At 42.9% G+C, this 17,821-nt stretch overlaps 1 protein-coding gene across 2 annotated transcripts in view; it reads right to left on the bottom strand.

Moving 5' to 3' along the window:
- The window catches only part of TCTN2 (tectonic family member 2), a 29,021-nt gene extending 11,288 nt beyond the window's left edge, over window positions 1-17,733 (bottom strand). The window contains exons 1-11 of one of the 2 annotated variants that reach the window (XM_061169601.1): window positions 17,433-17,733; window positions 17,147-17,254; window positions 16,638-16,714; window positions 14,699-14,894; window positions 11,806-11,906; window positions 7,192-7,382; window positions 6,543-6,669; window positions 4,747-4,888; window positions 3,401-3,466; window positions 2,370-2,504; window positions 2,040-2,117 (exon numbers count right to left, since the gene is read on the bottom strand). In XM_061169601.1, the coding sequence (XP_061025584.1) occupies window positions 2,040-2,117; window positions 2,370-2,504; window positions 3,401-3,466; window positions 4,747-4,888; window positions 6,543-6,669; window positions 7,192-7,382; window positions 11,806-11,906; window positions 14,699-14,894; window positions 16,638-16,714; window positions 17,147-17,254; window positions 17,433-17,733 (1,522 nt within the window). The remainder of the gene's footprint in view (window positions 1-2,039; window positions 2,118-2,369; window positions 2,505-3,400; window positions 3,467-4,746; window positions 4,889-6,542; window positions 6,670-7,191; window positions 7,383-11,805; window positions 11,907-14,698; window positions 14,895-16,637; window positions 16,715-17,146; window positions 17,255-17,432) is intronic. The other variant, XM_061169602.1, reaches the window with a different exon arrangement.
- Between the last annotated feature and the right edge of the window lie 88 nt (window positions 17,734-17,821).

Raw genomic sequence — 17,821 nt, 5'->3', positions numbered from 1 at the left:
CGGAGAAATTTTTTTAAGAAACAATGATAGGTTTATCCAACAAGTATTTACTGAACACCTACTATGGTCTAAGCCACAGTTGTCCCATAGAAATATAATGCAAACCTCATATTTGATTTTAGAATAATATGTATCTTTAGAATTTTTTAGAAATTAAATTTTTTTCTAGTAGCCCCATTAAAAAAGAGAAAAAGAAATAGGTGAAATTAGGGACTTCCCTGGTGGTGCAGTGGTTAAAAGTCTGCCTGCCAATGCAGGGGACATGGTTTCGAGCCCTGGTCCGGGAAGACCACATGCCGTGGAGCAACTAAGCCTGTGTGCCACAACTACTGAGCCTGCGCTCTAGAGCCCATGAGCCACAACTACTGAGCCCATGTGCCGCAACTACTGAAGCCCACGCACCGAGAGCCCGTGCTCCACAACAAGAGAAGCCACCGCAAAGAGAAGCCCGCGCATCACAACGAAGAGTAGCCCCTGCTTGCCACAACTAGAGAAAGCCCACGCGCAGCATTGAAGACCCAACGCAGCCAAAAAAAATTAATTAATTAAAAAAAAAGAAATAGGTGAAATTAATTTGAATAATGTATTTTATTCCACCCAATATATACAAAATATTACTATTTCCACATATGACACTGGCCACATTTCAGGTGCCCAGCAGCTATGCGGGGCTAGTGGCTAGAGTACCAACAGTGCAGTCCACATACTGGTTTAGGCCCTGAGGAGGCAGCAGTGAACAAAAGAAATAAACACATACATGACAACCCGGGTGGTGATATATTTGCATGTAAATACAAAATGCGCAACATGACCAGGAGTTCACAGTCCCCGGGAAGTCTCTCCACAGATTCCAGGTTAGGAACCCATCATTTGCAGCTTATTTCTTTAAAAATTAATTTTACCGGGCTTCCCTGGTGGCGCAGTGGTTAAGAATCCGCCTGCCAATGCAGGGTACACGGGTTCGAGCCCTGGTCCGGGAAGACCCCACATGCCGCGGAGCAACTAAGCCCGTGCACCACAACTACTGAGCCTGCGCTCTAGAGCCCGCGAGCCACAACTACTGAGCCCGTGTGCCACAACTACTGAAGACCGCCTGCCTAGAGCCCATGCTTCGTAACAAGTAAAGCCACCGCAATGAGAAGCCTGCACACCGCAATGAGAGTAGCCCCCGCTCGCCGCAACTAGAGAAAGCCCGTGCACAGCAACAAAGACCCAACGCAGCCAAAAATAAATAAATTTAAAAAATTAAAAAAATAATAATAATAATAATAATTTTACCAACTTTTTATTTTTTGGCCACGCTGTGTGGCTTGTGGGATCTTAGTTCCCCAACCAGGGATCAAATCTGGGCCCTGGCAGTGAGAGTGTGGAGTCCTAACCACTGGACCACCAGGGAAGTCCCCCTTAGTAACGCTTTAAATGCCTTATTTTCTTTTTCAAAAGACGAGAGTTTCCTGGAGATCCAGTGGTTAGGACTCCGTGCTTTCACTGCTGAGGGTGTGGGTTCGATCCCTGGTGGGGCAACTAAGATCCCACAGGCTGCACAGCACAGCCAAAAAAAAAAGAGAGGGGGAGGGAGGGATAAATTAGGAGTTTGAGATTAGCAGATACAAACTATTATATATATAATAGATAAGCAACAGGGACCTACTGTGTAGCACAGGGAACTATATTCAGTGTCTTGTGACAGACCATAATGGAAAAGAATATGAGGGGGAGTATATATAAATGTGTGTAACTGGGTCACTTTGCTGTGCACCAGAAACTAACACAATATTGTAACTATACATCAATTTAAAAATAAAAAAAAAAAGGCCAGTAGCTAAAGAGAAAGGATGTTTTAGGTTTACAACAACTTGTTACAATATACAACACTTTATGTAAAAAATCAAGCTGTTATCAGGAAAAGAATACAGTATCACAAAAGAAAAAAAAGTGTCACAAACTAAAGCTGGAGTTATTTATAATCATCGTTATAGCACAGGAGTGTTGAACTAAAATATGTTTGTAAGATCAGTGATTGACATATACTATCTCACCTGGATTTCCAGACAATTCCTTTTCATTACCACTGTTATAGCTTAAAAATTTCACTGTAAATCTCTGTGTCATGATTCCTAGAAATAAAACAAAATAAAAATATGTCACCATATCACTAGGAAAAGAAATTATCCCCCATAGTGTTTTCTTTACCTTATAATTGCATTTTGACATGCAAAAAAAAAAAAAATACTGTTTTCTGATTAAATCATAAATACAAATAAGAAAAACAAGTCTGAATTAGTTTATCTGTTATAATTATGAAAATCATGAAGAAAGGAGAAAATACTTTAAACTGAAAGCATTCTCGCTGCCCTCCACAAAGTTACCTTTCTGGTGGGCATTAATTTCTGCCTTAATGATTTTGACATTTATTTCACTGATTGTATTATTATTCCATCTGAAAATATAATGTTCTTCCACATTCACATTCCTGGGGGCTGATCCAGTACTTAAAAGTGTTTCTGAAAAAAAAAAAAAAAGAATACTTTCATAAATTAAAGACCTTCAAAAAAAAAAATTAAAGACCTTCTTTGGGCTCAAGTTGGTGGTTTTCTCTGCCTGGGTGGCCTTCCCCCCACACCCCACCCCTGCCCTGCCTACCCAATTCCCTTACACAGCAGGGTCATTACTTCCTCCGGAAGCCTTCCCCAGTCCTCTGCCCAAGTCAGCGTTAGCCATCTTCTCTATACCATCCCCATATCCTGAGTGAGCTCTGTCCTTTTCAGTTCAGCATCCCTGGTCCCCGGCTCATAGCTTGATGCAGAGCACATGCTTGGAAGAATGTTTGTTAAATGAAAGATTACAGAATGTCAGCTTTTTAAGAGCAGGGGCCTGCTGTCTAGTTCACTACTATATTGTACTAATATCCGATGAAGTAAAGAATAAGTTCTAGAATTACAGCACGTTGAAAAGAACCACTAGTAGTATCCTTCATTAAAAACAAAAGTCCTGGAAATATCGGCCAAACTCTACGTACCTTATTCGGCTGCCTCACAAATGCAAAGTTTAATGATCAGAAAAAGAAGAGCAAGCAAGAAGTGAAAATGCTAGGTCCTAAAGAATTCTTTAACTCTCTGAAAAACATTTAAGAAAAGGCCCACAGGCCCTGAGAATGAGGAGGGACCCTGGAACCCACGTCATCCAGGACTGTGAAGGGTCTGGGTCAGGTCACAGATGTTACTCCAAAAAGGCAAGACGGAACAAGGAACAAGCAAAATGGTAGTGGGATATCTTTCTAACGGTTGTGAACCTCCTAAAATTCTCAATAAAAATGTATTTTACCCTGGGACTACATATTACTTGCAAGAAATGACATATATTCCCATAGAAATGATATAAAAGTGTAACATTAAAATACCTGTATTGGTGATGAATCTGTCTAGGTCAGTTGCCTCCTCATAGATTACTTTTGGTGTAACTATGCCTGAAAAGATACATAAATGAACTTCCACAGGAGTACATGACCTAACATGATCACATTTATCTATGAAAATGAAAGCTTGCCAAGCAAATACGGTAACTGTGCCCGCCCTGTATGCCAACTACTCAGCTCCCCTCAACTCCCCAAACGCCATCAAATGGGAATCCCACTATTCTTGGCATCTAATTATAACTGAGAAGGAGAATCTCAAAAGTCAGTGAAAATAATCTGGAGAGTCACTCTTGTGTAAGAACCAATATGCAGCACGCTGCTGGTTTGGAACGTAAAATGGTACAGTCACTGTAGAAACCAGCTTGGCAGTTCCTCAGAAAGCTAAATTACCTTGTGACTCAGCAATTCCACTGCTAGGTATCTACCCAAGGGAAATGAGAACGTATGTCCACACAGACACTTGAACACAAGTGTTCACAGCAGCATTATTCACAATAACCCAAAGCTGGAAACGACCCAAATGTCCGTCAACTAATAAATGGTAACAAAGTGTAGTATATTCATATGATGGAATATCATTTGGCCATAAAAAGGAATGAGGTTTTTAGAAAAATGGTACAGATGAACCGGTTTGGAGGGCAGAAGTTGAGACACAGATGTAGAGAACAAACGTATGGACACTAAGGGGGGAAAGCGGTGGGGGGGTGGGGATGGTGGTGTGCTGAATTGGGAGATTGGGACTGACATGTATACACTGATGTGCATAAAATTGATGGCTAATAAGAACCTGCTGTATAAAAAAATAAATAAAATAAAATTCAAAAAGAAAAAAAAAAAGGAATGAGGTTTTGATCCATGCTACAGTGCGGATGAGTCTCAAAAACATGATGCTGAGTGAAAGAAGCCAGTCACAAAAGGCCACATATTGTATGAGTCCATTTATATGAAGTGTCCAGAACAGGCAAATCCACAGAGTGGCTGCCAGGGCTCAGGGCGGAGGGAGAAGGGGGAGCACTGTGAAATGGGTGCAGGGCCTCCCTCTGGGGTGGTGAGAATGCTTTGGAACTAGGTAGAGGTGATGGTTGCACAACGCGTGTACTAAATGCCACTGAACTGTACACATTAAAATGGTTAACTCCGTGTTATGAGAATTTTAGCTCGATTTTTACAGATATACAATATGCTGCCTTATGGAACTGAATTTTTTCCAAAGAAAACACCTTCCTCAGTTGGCAGGTGAAATATTATTCTAAGTTGACCCAGTAGAAGTGAGATCAGAGCTTATCTCAACACTCAGGTCCGCGTTCTTATTTTGAACGAACGTCACTTACCTCCCATAGTGCCATTCTTTACCTTCACGTTGGTGATGCTGTCTCGTTCTGGGTACACCTCCAGGCTAGTAACGCACTGAACATCAAAATTCTGAAGGAAGGCCACCGGGGCATTCTGCATGCACCGCCCAGCCAGGGATACCTGAGGGCCAGGGGAAATCCCGACAGATTTACGACCTCCCTTCTAATCATAAAAAAGAGATCAGTGTTTTGTAAAAGTACTCTTTTTGCAGCCTGCTCCTACTGCCGGGTTAGCTTCAGCAAAGGCTAGGGCATTGACTAATTGACCGACTTTAGTAAAATGTCTAGCTGACTTGCTACTCAAAGTCTGGAAGCCACTGGCTGAGGGGTCACAGTAAGTACAGTTGCTAAACAAAATTCCCTGCCCTGCATCACTTACTTTGCAGAAACATGATTATACTCAATTTCATGTTCTCTCCCTCATTACAACCAGATTTTTGTTAAAACCATAAAAATGGATTCTGGGAATTCCCTGATGGTCCAGTGGTTTTAGGACTCTGCGCTTTCACTGTTGAGGGCCTGGGTTCAATCCCTAGTCGGGGAACTAAGATCCCACAAGCCGAGCGGCGAGGCCAAAAAAATAAATAAATAAAAATGGGGACTTCCCTGGTGGTGCAGTGGTTAGGAATCCACCAGCCAATGCAGGGGACACGAGTTCAAGCTCTGGTCCGGGAAAATCCCACATACCGCAGAGCAACTAAGCCCGTGCGTCACAACTACCGAGCCTGCGCTCTAGGGCCCGCGAGCCACACCTACTGAAGCCCACGTGCCTAGAGCCCGTGCTCCACAACAAGAGAAGCCACCGCAATGAGAAGCCTGCGCACCGCAACGAAGAGAAGCCCCACTCACCGCAACTAGAGAAAGCCCGCGCGCAGCAACGAAGACCCAACGCAGCCAAAAATAAATAAATTTAAAAACAAACAAACAAATAGATTCCTATGGATAGTAAAGAGAAATGGTTTAGCCTCCCATGTTTTCTTCCCATAAATATTTTTTCCTAATTTTGAACTTTAAAAAAAATAAAGATTTCACATAAAACTCTATAGTCTTAAAATATTTTTCAAAATTCTGTAATATTATATTAAATATTTAACACGACATTGTAAGCCAAATATATTTCAATAAAAAATAAATAAAAATTTTAAAATATTTATAGCTTACTAGAAATTGGCTATTAAATTAATAGAAAAAAAAAACCGACAGTTACTTCCATGGAAATTTCTAGAAAGTCTTTTGGCTTTATTTAGTAAGTTCACTCTGAGATTTAGCAAAGACAGATTAATTTAAGAGTGACTACTGGGGGCGCAGTGGTTAAGAATCCGCCTGCCAGTGCAGGGGACACAGGTTCGAGCCCTGGTCGGGGAAGATCCCACATGCCGCGGAGCAACTAAGCCTGTGCGCCACAATTACTGAGCCTGCGTGCCTAGAGCCCATGCTCCGCAACAAGAGAACCCACCACAATGAGAAGCCCATGCACTGCAATGAACAGCAGCCCCCGCTCGCCGCAACTACAGAAAACCCCGCACGCAGCAACGAAGACCCAACACAGCCAAAAATAAATAAATAAATAAAAATTAAAAAAAAAAAAAAAGAGTGACTATTAAAAGGAAAAAAAAAAATCCAGAGGCCTTAAATAGTTAAGTGCCTGAAAAGTCCATAGGAGAAAAATAAGTAACTTCGGAAGCAAATTTTTTTTTAGAGTAACATGAGTTAAATTAACAAGAGGAAGGGGAAAATGAGAAAAGCCTCTAGCATATTAAAATTGAAATGATTACCTGCGGAATAGTAAAATATGCCTTATCTACAGTCATAACTGGATCTCCTTGTTTGTAACCAAAGTCTGAAAAGTCTTTTAGATCAGTATGCAAATACATGTCAAAGGAAGCGTGTTGTCCAGAGGAACTGCAAATCAATGAGAGAAACCATCACTAATGTGCTAAAAACAATTCTTTTAAATGTTTTCTGTTTTTTAATTATAAAAATAATATTTGTACTAAATGCCACTGAACTGTATACTTTAAAGTAGTTAATGGTTAATTTTATGTTCCATGAACTTTACTTCAATAATAATAATCATAATAAAGTTGTTGTAAAATTTCAACAAGACAGAAATGTAAAAGACAGAAAGTTAAAATCCCCCATGAGCCCACCACTCTTTCCCCCAACCCAGAGAATCACTATTAACTATGTATGGTATCAATCAATTTCTTTTCGGTGATTCAATTGATTCAGTGAATCAATTTCTTTTCCAATTCTTTCAAATACTTAACACAAAATAAACTTACTAACTGAAATGTAGAACTGAATCTAGAACGGAGGAATTGAAGCATGGAGCCTCTGGAGAGGTCCCGAGAAGGACGTGGCCCATATTCTAGGGCCACCTGGGCGCATGGCCCTCTCCTGGGCAGCCCCTTGGACACTTACACGGAACCGTGATAGAAGTACCCGAGGAAAGGCGAGTTGGCAAGCTGCACACACAGGAACGGAAACCAGTCGGGGACTCCACGTGCCGTCTGAACGGAGCAGAGCTGATCAAAGGGAGGATTAACGTCTCCTCCAAAAACGCCGGGGAAACAGGACTCCCTGAACAGCGCTGTTAAATCTGATGAGCATTCCTGGAAAGAAGATGTAAAGGAGAAGTGAAAAGAGGAAAGTTTCCCCTGTGCCCGCCATCAGGATCTCCTGGCCAGTGTGATGAACATGCGGCTTGAGGCCAGCAGGACCCCGCCGAGGAAGCAGAAACAAACACAGCCTGCATCCAGGCTAAGGGTGCTTTGTGCTCAAAGGAAGTAAAATCGTGCTACAATTTTAGTCAGTGCCCTACAAGCCTCCAAGTCAGGAACTTCAAACCTTCAAGGAAATCACATCTTAACTGGGGACCTAAGATATGCCACACAAATAAAAAACACGATGAGAAAAAGAAAAGATAATATGGAATAGACAACAAATGGAGAATTTTCAGTTGTCATCACCATTCAAATCCCTAGCCCAGAGAAACCTAAGGACATTTAGAGTTAGGGCAGACAGTCCATATTCCATAAGAATCCTTGAAGCTCTCACTGTCGTGATATCACTACCCAATTAATGTCAAGAAGTCACTTTATTCACGCTTTCATTTACTCATCTGTATTCTTCCTTGTTTCTCAAAGGACTGAGAGAGCTAAAAGTTAAATACGTTCTAAATCCCTTGTTTACTGAAGGTAGAAAAGTAAATGATCGATTGTTTTAAACAAGGGCAATTCAAATTAAAAATTGATCATGTCTAAAGTGGTAGGTAAGTTGAAGCTGTCTGAAGATGTCACTGACCCAGAATCCTGAACGATTCCAGTGGTCAGTGCTACACGTATACATATACACCATATATAACAAACATGAAGGAAATTAGAAACAGGGCACAGTGATGCAGTCTGAAAGAAAGAAGGAGAGAATACATTTGACAATTCTGTTGATACCTGAACAGATTTATGATGTGCTGTATTTTTAAAATTAAACATGATTGTTATTATAAATACAATTGCTAGTATGATTGTCCCAATATAGACCCTAGGCTTTCCTTTTCCGTTTTGTAAAACCAACGATGACATAAATAACTGCACTCATCCAAAAGTGGGAGTGACTGTGGTCCTCGTACATGTGCCTCTTTTGCATCTCTTATTCGCCTTCAATCTAAAATAAGGATTAAAAATATGTATTTGACCTGGGATTGGCCAATGGTTTCTAAGATATGACACCAAAAGCACAAGCAGCAACAACAACAACAAAAAAAAAAAGGGGGGTGGAGAGAGGGGGAACTGGATGAAGGTGGTCAAAAGGCACAAACTTCCAGTTTTAAGATAAGTAAGTACTAAGGATGTAACTACAACATGAGAAATATAATTAACATGCTGTAGGTTACATATGGACGTTGTTAAGACAGCAAATCCTAAGAGTTCTCATCACAAGGAAAATTTTTTTTCTATTTCTTTAATTTTGTATCTATAGGAGATGATGGATGTTCATCAAACTTATGATAGGGCTTCCCCGGTGGCGCAGTGGTTGAGAGTCTGCCTGCCGATGCAGGGGACACGGGTTCGAGCCCTGGTCTGGGAAGATCCCACATGCCGCGGAGCGACTAGGCCCGTGAGCCACAATTACTGAGCCTGCGCGTCTGGAGCCTGTGCTCCGCAACGAGAGAGGCCGCGATAGTGAGAGGCCCGCGCACCGCGATGAAGAGTGGCCCCCACTTGCTGCAACTAGAGAAAGCCCTCGCACAGAAACGAAGACCCAACACAGCCATAAATAAATAAATAAATAAATAAAAATTAAAAAAAAAAAAAACTTATGATAATCACTTTATGATGTATATAAGTCAAATCATTATGCTCTACGCCTTAAACTTGTACAGTGCTGGAGGTCAATTCTATCTAAATAAAACTGGAAGAAAAAAACGATAAACTGGACTTCATCAAATTAAAAAACTTTTGGGCTTCAAAGGACACCAACAAGAAAGTGGACAACCTACACAAGAGGAGAAGTTTTTTGCAAATCATACATCAGATAAGGGACTAGTATCCAGAATGTATAGTGAACTCTTATAATTTAACAACAAAAAGACAATCCAATTGAAAAATGGGCAAAAGGTCTCAACAGACATTTCTTCAGAGAAGATATACAAACAGCCATGAAAAGATGTTCAACATCATTTGCCACTAGAGAAATACAAATCAAAATCACAATGAAATACCACTTCACACACTCGAGGATGGCTATAATCAAGATTATTCTAACAATTGTTGGTGAGAATATGGAAAATTGCAACACTTATACACTGCTGATGGGAATGTGAAATGATGTAGCCGCTTTGAAAAACAGTTCCTCAAAAGGTTAAACATGGCAGTTACCATATGACAAAGCAATTCCACTCCTAGGTAACATAACCAAGAGAAATGGGAACACACATCCAAACAAAACCTTGTATACAGATATTCAGAGAAGTATTATTCATAATAGCTAAAAAGTGAAAACAATCCAAATGTCCACCACCTGATAAATGGGTTAAGCCCTATATGATATATCCATTCAATGGAATATGATTCAGCCATAAAAAGGAATGAAGCACTGATGCATGCCACAACACGGGTGACCCTTGAAAGTGTGACGCTAAGTGAAAGAAGCCAGACACAAATCCTCCAGACAGACAGAATGTAGGATTCCATTTATATGCAATGTCCAGAAGAGGCAAACCCACAGAGACGGAAAGTAGATTAACAGGGGCCTGGAAAAACAAACTAGTGAATATAACAAAAAAGAAGCAGACTCATAGATACAGAGAACAAACTAGTGGCTACCAGTGGGGAGAGGGAAGTGGGGAGGGGCAAGACAGGGGTAGAGGATGAAGAGGCACAAACTACTATGCATAAAATAAATAAGCTACAAGGATATACTATACAGCACAGGGAATATAGCCAATATTTTATAATAACTATAAATGGAGTATAACCTTTAAAAATTGTGAATCAGGGCTTCCCTGGTGGCGCAGTGGTTGAGAATCTGCCTGCCAATGCAGGGGACACGGGTTCGGGCCCTGGTCTGGGAAGATCCCACATGCCGCGGAGCAGCTGGGCCCGTGAGCCACAATTACTGACTGAGCTTGCGCGTATGGAGCCTGTGCTCCGCAACAGGAGAGGCCGCAATAGTGAGAGGCCCACGCACTGCGATGAAGAGTGGCCCCCGCTTGCCACAACTAGAGAAAGCCCTTCCACAGAAACGAAGACCCAACACAGCCACAAATAAATAAATAAATAAATAAAAATTAAAAAAAAAAAAAAAAAAAGAATCCGCCTGCCAACGCAGGGGACACGGGTTCCAGCCCTGGCCCGGGAAGATCCCAAGTGCTGTGGAGCAACTAAGCCCATGCACCACAGCTACTGAAGCCCACGCGCCTAGAGCCCGTGCTCCACAACAAGAGAAGCCACCGCAATGAGAAGCCCGCGCACCGCAACGAAGAGTAGCCCCCACTTGCCGCAACTAGAGAAAAGCCCGCGCGCAGCAATGAAGACCCAACTCAGCCAAAAATAAATTAATTTTTAAAAAAATTTGTGAATCATTATGTTGTACACCTGAAACTTACATAATATTGTAAATCAACTATACCACAATAAATAAACTTAATTTCTAGGGAAAACTGAAAAAAAAAAAAAAGTGGCCTGGGGATGAGGGGCAGGAATGGGAGTGATTGCAAATGGACATGAAGTTTCTTTTTTGAGGGAGATGGAAATGTTCTAAAATTAGATTGCCCTGACGGTTGTACAACCCTATAAACTTACTAAAAATCATTGAAAAAATGTATTTTCTTTCCTTTTTATATTTTCTTAAAGGCTTCTAAATAAGACATTAAAACCGTCTCCCAGTATCATCAAAATCAGGACTTTATCCAAAGAGATACATTTTTTTCATCCATAAACTAGGCTGAACATGCTGGATAAGAAAATACTCAATTTCAGGACTTCCCTGGTGGTCCAGTGGTAAAGAATCCATCCTGCAATGCAAGGGACGTGGGTTCGATCCGTGGTCGGGGAACTAAGATCCCACATGCCGTGGGGCAACTAAGCCCGTGCACCACAACTACTGAGCCCATGCGCCTCAACGAGAGAGCCCGTGTGCCACAACTATCAACCCGATGCAGCCAAAAAAAAAAAAAAAAAAATAGAAAATACTCAATTTGAAAACAATGTGCAACACAAAATACAATCTCAGTTTTGTTTTTTTTGATGTGGACCATTTTTAAAGTCTTTATTGAATTTGTTACAATATTGCTTTTGTCTTTATATTTTGGTTTCTTGGCCAAAAGGCATGTGGCATCTTAGCTCCCCAAACAGGAATCGAACCCGTACCCCCTGCATTGGAAGGCAAAATCTTAACCACTGGACCGCCAAGGAAGTCCCCATTAGTTTTGTATTTTAAAAAGGTTTTAAAAAGCTGTTGATGGGGAACTGTTGGTGCTCTTCACATGCCAGCAGGTACCATAGCTTTCGTGCCCAATAATCAGAAAGACCATACCTGGTCACAGCAGCAGCGAACGTCACAGGCCCCAGCTGTTAAATTACAAGGGCAAGGACCGAGGGGCTGATACACCTGGTTAGGAATAACAGTCACGTTCTCTGAAAAGTACAAACAACAGAGAAGTTCAGCAGTGAAACACCGACGAAGCACTGCCACAGTTTTGACATTCAAAGAAAGCTGAATCGTTGTTTTACAAACCACCATTACCAATATTCCACATTAAAGAATCCCTGAAATGAGCTATGCATAGAGCATAACTGAGGCTTCTATCTACTCCTCCAACAAAAACCCAAATAGAAGAAAATATGCTAGTTATACGAATTAAAGAAGTCACAGTTGAACTTGAAGATAACCAAGTGACTAAAATTTACGAGTTAAGATAAATGTAATGCACTGCTGTTATTTTTCAGTACACTGAACGATCCCTTTCATAACACAGACTGATTTTAAGCATTTACTCCTTCAAATTCATTACCCCCTTCAGCAGATAAAACTGACGCCATGGTGACATTTCAGACAGCTTATCAGGAAGCCATCTGACCACAGGATCACATTTATTTATGCTACACGCTCAACCTCAAGTCCCACCACACTGTGAATCCAAATTTTCACATCTTGATTCTGGTTCAGGTGTGGGGGAAATCAGTAATCTTTACATTGATTGGAAAAGGAATATATTATATTACATTTCAGCCTCCTAACTCGGAATCCAGAGACTAATAGTTGGAAAACTATGTAGCAATTATTTGTTTAAACTCTATATAACAGTCAACTTCAATGACACAACAGCTGAAGCATCTAAAGAACAACTATTATACATTCTATGCTATAAGGAATAAGGAATAAGAAGGTCCGAGTAACATACCATGTCACAAGGGTAAGGGTCTGACCCTCAGTTTAATCAAACCCGTGTGACATAAGCAAGGCATTTTAGAATAGAGTTTTGCTATGTGATATATAGACAGACGTTTATGTATCTATCTATATGTCTCCCACGTTGTTTGCTACCTTCCTTGTTACCAGGCATACCACTTACCTCCTGGCTGTCCTTCCATCCTTTTTCTTGTTCTGAACTCTGTCTGACTGGGTGCAAAATTTTTCATACCTTCGTGGGTCAGAGTGGACATCTCATAATTACCAGTATACAGATACTCTAATTTTCCTAAGTTTGGCTATTTGTACAAAGACATTCCGAAATATTACCTACATATAGTCAAGCATATTTTTTAAAAGAAAAAAAGTCGCTGCCTTGAGTGATATAGCTACCATTAAGCCCTCCTGTCAGTTTTGGGTTTTTTTGTTTTTTGGGTTTTTTTGGCTGCACCGCACAGCTTGTGGGATCTTAGTTCCCCAACCAAGGATGGGTGAGCCCCCTGCAGTGGAAGCACAGAGTCCTAACCACTGGACTGCCAGGGAAGTCCCCCTCCACAATTTCTTTATGCAGATATAAATATACATATTCTTATTCCATGCTATATGCACCCATCTGCACCTGCTTTTTGCACTTAGCAATATATCTTGGAGATCTTTCCAAGCAAATACACTAAGGGCAGAGTAGCCCACTGAATGTCATTACCGTAACTTATCTAATCCTTCTAAACTTCCAAAACCACAAGGAGGACCACAGTTATAGGATGTGATGTGCGAAGCGGCACTGTGGGAGTCTCAAAGTGGCGGACCTCTGCTACTAAAGAGGAACACTTCTCCCTTCATCCCAGGTGACCAGAAAGGTAAGAGGTGCTAGAGTTTGTCACAGGCAACAGGGGACATGGTGGTGGCACCTATCGAAGTGGACCCTTCAACATCAGCACATCTTTTGTTCTTAGGACACTGCCGTGATGTGAAAGGGAGAGTAACACAAAATCATTTTCTCATGTCCAGAGATGTATGTGCACAATGATATTTGCTGTAGCACTAGTTACAGTATCAAAAGCTGGAAAACTTTTAATTAAATAAACAATGGTTATTTAGCAAATAAACAATGGTATATCCAGCAAATAAACAATGGTATATCCACACAAGGGAATGCTATGCAGCTACTGAAAAGAATATAAGAATTATATTATATTAAAAAGAACAGAAAAAGAATGAGGAGAACTTACTTGCATTCCTATGAAAAATTTTCTAACTTATACTACTTTTTAAAGGTATAGAAGAGCAAATTGTACGTTATTATTGTGTTTGTTCTTAAAGAGAGGAAAATGTGCTCCTATAAGCATAATTAAGCAAGCTGCCTCTGGGAAAGGCAGCTGGCTGTCAAAAGCATTCACTGAAAATCTGCTGTTTTTCTATAAACTCATTCATCAGTCTTTCCCTTCCTTCTGTTTTGTTTTGAGATGGAGTCACAGGAATCAATACAAGGAAAAAAAACTTTACTTTCTCCCAAAAAGGATTTAAAACGGCTTACAAAGATACAAACAGTAGATCAAAATACAATACATCTTTTTTATTTTTTTATTTCTTTTTGGCTGCGCCTCAGCTTGTGGGATCTTAGTTCCCTGACCAGGGATTGAACCCGGGCCTGTGGCAGTGAAAGCGCTGAGCCCTAACCACTGGACCACCAGGGAATTCCCAAGATACAATAAATCTTAACTAAAATAATACAAAGTGGAAACTTTTAAAATAAGAAAATTAAACAAAACGAAAATAGGTTTAGGAAAGCAAGACACACTCATGATTGAAGCACACAAATTGCATGGCACACACTTACAATCAAACAATGTTTGCAGGAACTTCCCTGGTGGTCCAGTGGCTGGGACTCCAAGCTTCCACTGCAGGGGGCACGGGTTCCATCCCTGGTCGGGGAACTAAGATCCCGCATGCTGCGTGGCGCGGCCAGAAAAAAAATATGTTTGCAGTAAACGTTTTGATAGTCAGAGACTTTACTTGCCTGATGCATTTTGGGCCAGAGAGGAGTTGGCATAAATTTCCACTTGAACGAGTAGATGTGCTAAACAGGATGAATGACGAGAGGCTGAAACCAGAAGAGTTTGGACAATACACGGGGCCTCCGGAAACGGATCGGTCTCATTAGACAAACATGAGGGCAGACCCCTCTTCAACCTCACAGTCACTTCCAAAGAATTCTGAAAGGAAAATATTGCTGTACTTTTTATAGTGACTCAAAACGTCATCTATGATTATAAGAACACATACTGGAAAGCGCAATCAGCCTCCGTTCATTTTACAAAAGAACTGTACGTAAGGATGACATCACTCTGCTCAATTCTACCCTGTAAACCTACAGCAATATGCAAGCCCTGATTCCTAATCCTCAACTGAACATAAAAGCAAGCAAGTTGTGGCTGCTTAGAGAAAGCTGAACACAGGTCTGATAAGGTAACTCAGTTTGCCTAGCACCTTTATCATCCTACCAGCAGAAGATTAAATACACACAAAAAAGTCCACGAAAACAGGTCCCGGTTCCGGGGGTGCAAGCAAAGTTTGTCTTTCTCATCCTTTATCTCCGGAGTTGATGCTTTGCACATACTGGGCACTCAATAAAACATTCATTAAATGGAAAATATTTCATCTCTCCAGGCTTGAGTGTCCTTACACATAAGCTCAGAGTTGGGTGAGATCAGTGGTTTATGAAGCTGAGTCACAAATCCATTTGATAATCTGACGGAAGCTGGCAACCCTCTCACCAGAAAAAATGTACACACACATAATTTTACACACAGTTTCAGAGGGTTCACAGGCTTCTTGAAACTCATCCAAGGACCCCTAAGAAGCTCTGGGTTGGATGGACGTCTATGAGATCTGATAGTCCACAGTTTCATGGTGGTTCCAAGCGCTAAGAAAGCTTTCTGTTTGCTTGTTTGCGATGCGTGGGATGTGGGATCTTAGTTCCTGGACCAGGGATCTAACCCGTGCCCCCTGTAGTGGAAGCACGGGAGTCTTAACCACTGGACTGCCAGGGAAGTCCCAAGAAAGCTCTATCTTGTTTGATTAAGAGAACACTGCAGGGCTTCCCTGGTGGCGCAGGGGTTAAGAATCCACCTGACAATGCAGGGGACACGGGTTCGAACCCTGGGCTGGGAAGATCCCACATGCCACGGAGCAACTAAGCCCGTGCACCACAACTACCGAGCCTGCGCTCTAGAGCCCGTGAGCCACAACTACTGAAGCCCACGCACCGCAACGAAGAGTAGCCCCAGCTCGCCGCAGCTAGAGAAACCCAGCGCGCAGCAATGAAGACCCAAGGCAGCCAAAGACAGATAGATAGATAGATAGATAGATAAATAAATAAATTAAAGTATGTTCTTAAAAAAAAAAGAGAGAGAACACTGCAGGGGGAGTTCCCTGGCGCTCCAGTGGTTAGGCTTTCACTGCCATGGCCCCGGGTTCAATCAATCCCTGGTAGGGGAACTAAGATCCCGCAAGCCGCTCGTTGCAGCCAAAAAAAAAAAAAAAAAGAATTAAAAAAAGAAAAGAGGGCTTCCCTGGTGGCGCAGTGGTTGAGAGTCTGCCTGCCAATGCAGGGGACACGGGTTCGAACCCTGGTCTGGGAAGATCCCACATGCCGCGGAGCAGCTAGGCCCGTGAGCCACACTTACTGAGCCTGCGCGTCTGGAGCCTGTGCTCCGCAACAAGAGAGGCCACGATAGTGAGAGGCCCGCGCACCGCGATGAAGAGTGGCCCCCGCTTGCCACAACTAGAGAAAGCCCTAGCACAGAAACGAAGACCCAACATAGCAATCAATCAATCAATCAATCAATCAATCTGTAAAAAAAAAAAAGAAAAGAGAGAGAGAGAACTACACTGCAGAAACACTAGATGTGGGCCTCCGCAGATGCTACCCAAAAGGTTTTCACCTCTGGCCTTACCACAGTGGGGCTGACAGTCAAACTCCAGTCTCTGGTCTCATTGCTCAGCACTCCGCAGTCAGGAACTGGCAAGAATCCTATGGGAGAGAAGATTAGAATGCAAGGCACTACTGCCCAGCCACTAAGAGGTTGCACTCTTGAGTCAGGAATCCCTTTCCAAGCCTAGGATTGGACCCTTTACAAGCTGTGTGACTTTGGACAAGTGACCACCTCTCTGAACTTCAGTGTCTTCATTTGTTAAACGGATTAAAAGGTATTACTGTTCGTATTAGGCAAATGAGGTGATGCATTTAAGCACAGCGGATAGCTCAGCGTAGGCTAACTAGTAAGATTTCAAGCTTTCTTTTACTGAACCTGTCCTTCGGTCCTCTGCTCCACAGCAGCCCCCATCCCGACTTTGAAGTGGACAGCGGCAAGAGACCCCGGGGATGCCACCTGGCCAGGCTTCTTGGGCGGCCTGGACCTGGCCCAACCTCCCCCCGCCCCACAGGAAGGGCCGGGCTCTTTACCCATCTCGTCCCGCAGCTGGGTCAGGGACACGGTCACATCCTCGGTGCCTCCAACCAGGGACGCGCTGACTGCAGGGCCGGACATGCGGATGACAGGAGGCATGAAAACTAGCGGGAAGAAAGGGACAAAGTGGAGTTAATAGTTGCAGAGCCCCTGCCTACGCTCGGTGGTGGCTTCCTTTGGCGGGGTCTTCCGCAGCTCCCGGAGGAGCCCCAAATTTGGCCTCAAAAGCCTCGTCCCCTCCCTCAGCCCCGGTCCTGCAGGCCCTTGCCCCGCCTTACGCACCCAGGTCCCCCCACAGAGGCCTCAAGACGCTCTGCAGAAGGAGGAGTCCCAAGAGCAGAGGGACCGGCGGCGGCAAACGCATGCCTGGGGTCTCGCTGGGCCTGCACTGCAGGACCGCGCCCGCCTTAGAAGCCTGGAAGCGCGGGGACGCCAAGACGCTGCCCCGGCTAACTCTCCGCCATCTTGTCAAGCGAACACCCGGAGCTATGGCAACCACCAATCGGCCGCCGGTCTGGCAGAGCGGCGCGCCGTGATTGGACCAGCAGCAGAGAGCGCCCGCCCTCAAACCCAGCCGCAGCATCTCAGTCCAGCCCACGGGCCTAAGTCCTTCGGCCGCCTTCGCACCACGCAAAGGATCACGAAAAAGTAGGAGGCCGCGTTCATTTTAA

Source organism: Eubalaena glacialis, chromosome 15, assembly GCF_028564815.1.
Source record: "Eubalaena glacialis isolate mEubGla1 chromosome 15, mEubGla1.1.hap2.+ XY, whole genome shotgun sequence".
Taxonomy (NCBI): Eukaryota; Metazoa; Chordata; class Mammalia; order Artiodactyla; family Balaenidae; genus Eubalaena; species Eubalaena glacialis.
The sequence above is the reverse complement of the archived record's forward strand: the minus strand, read 5'-3'. Positions and strand labels throughout refer to the sequence as shown.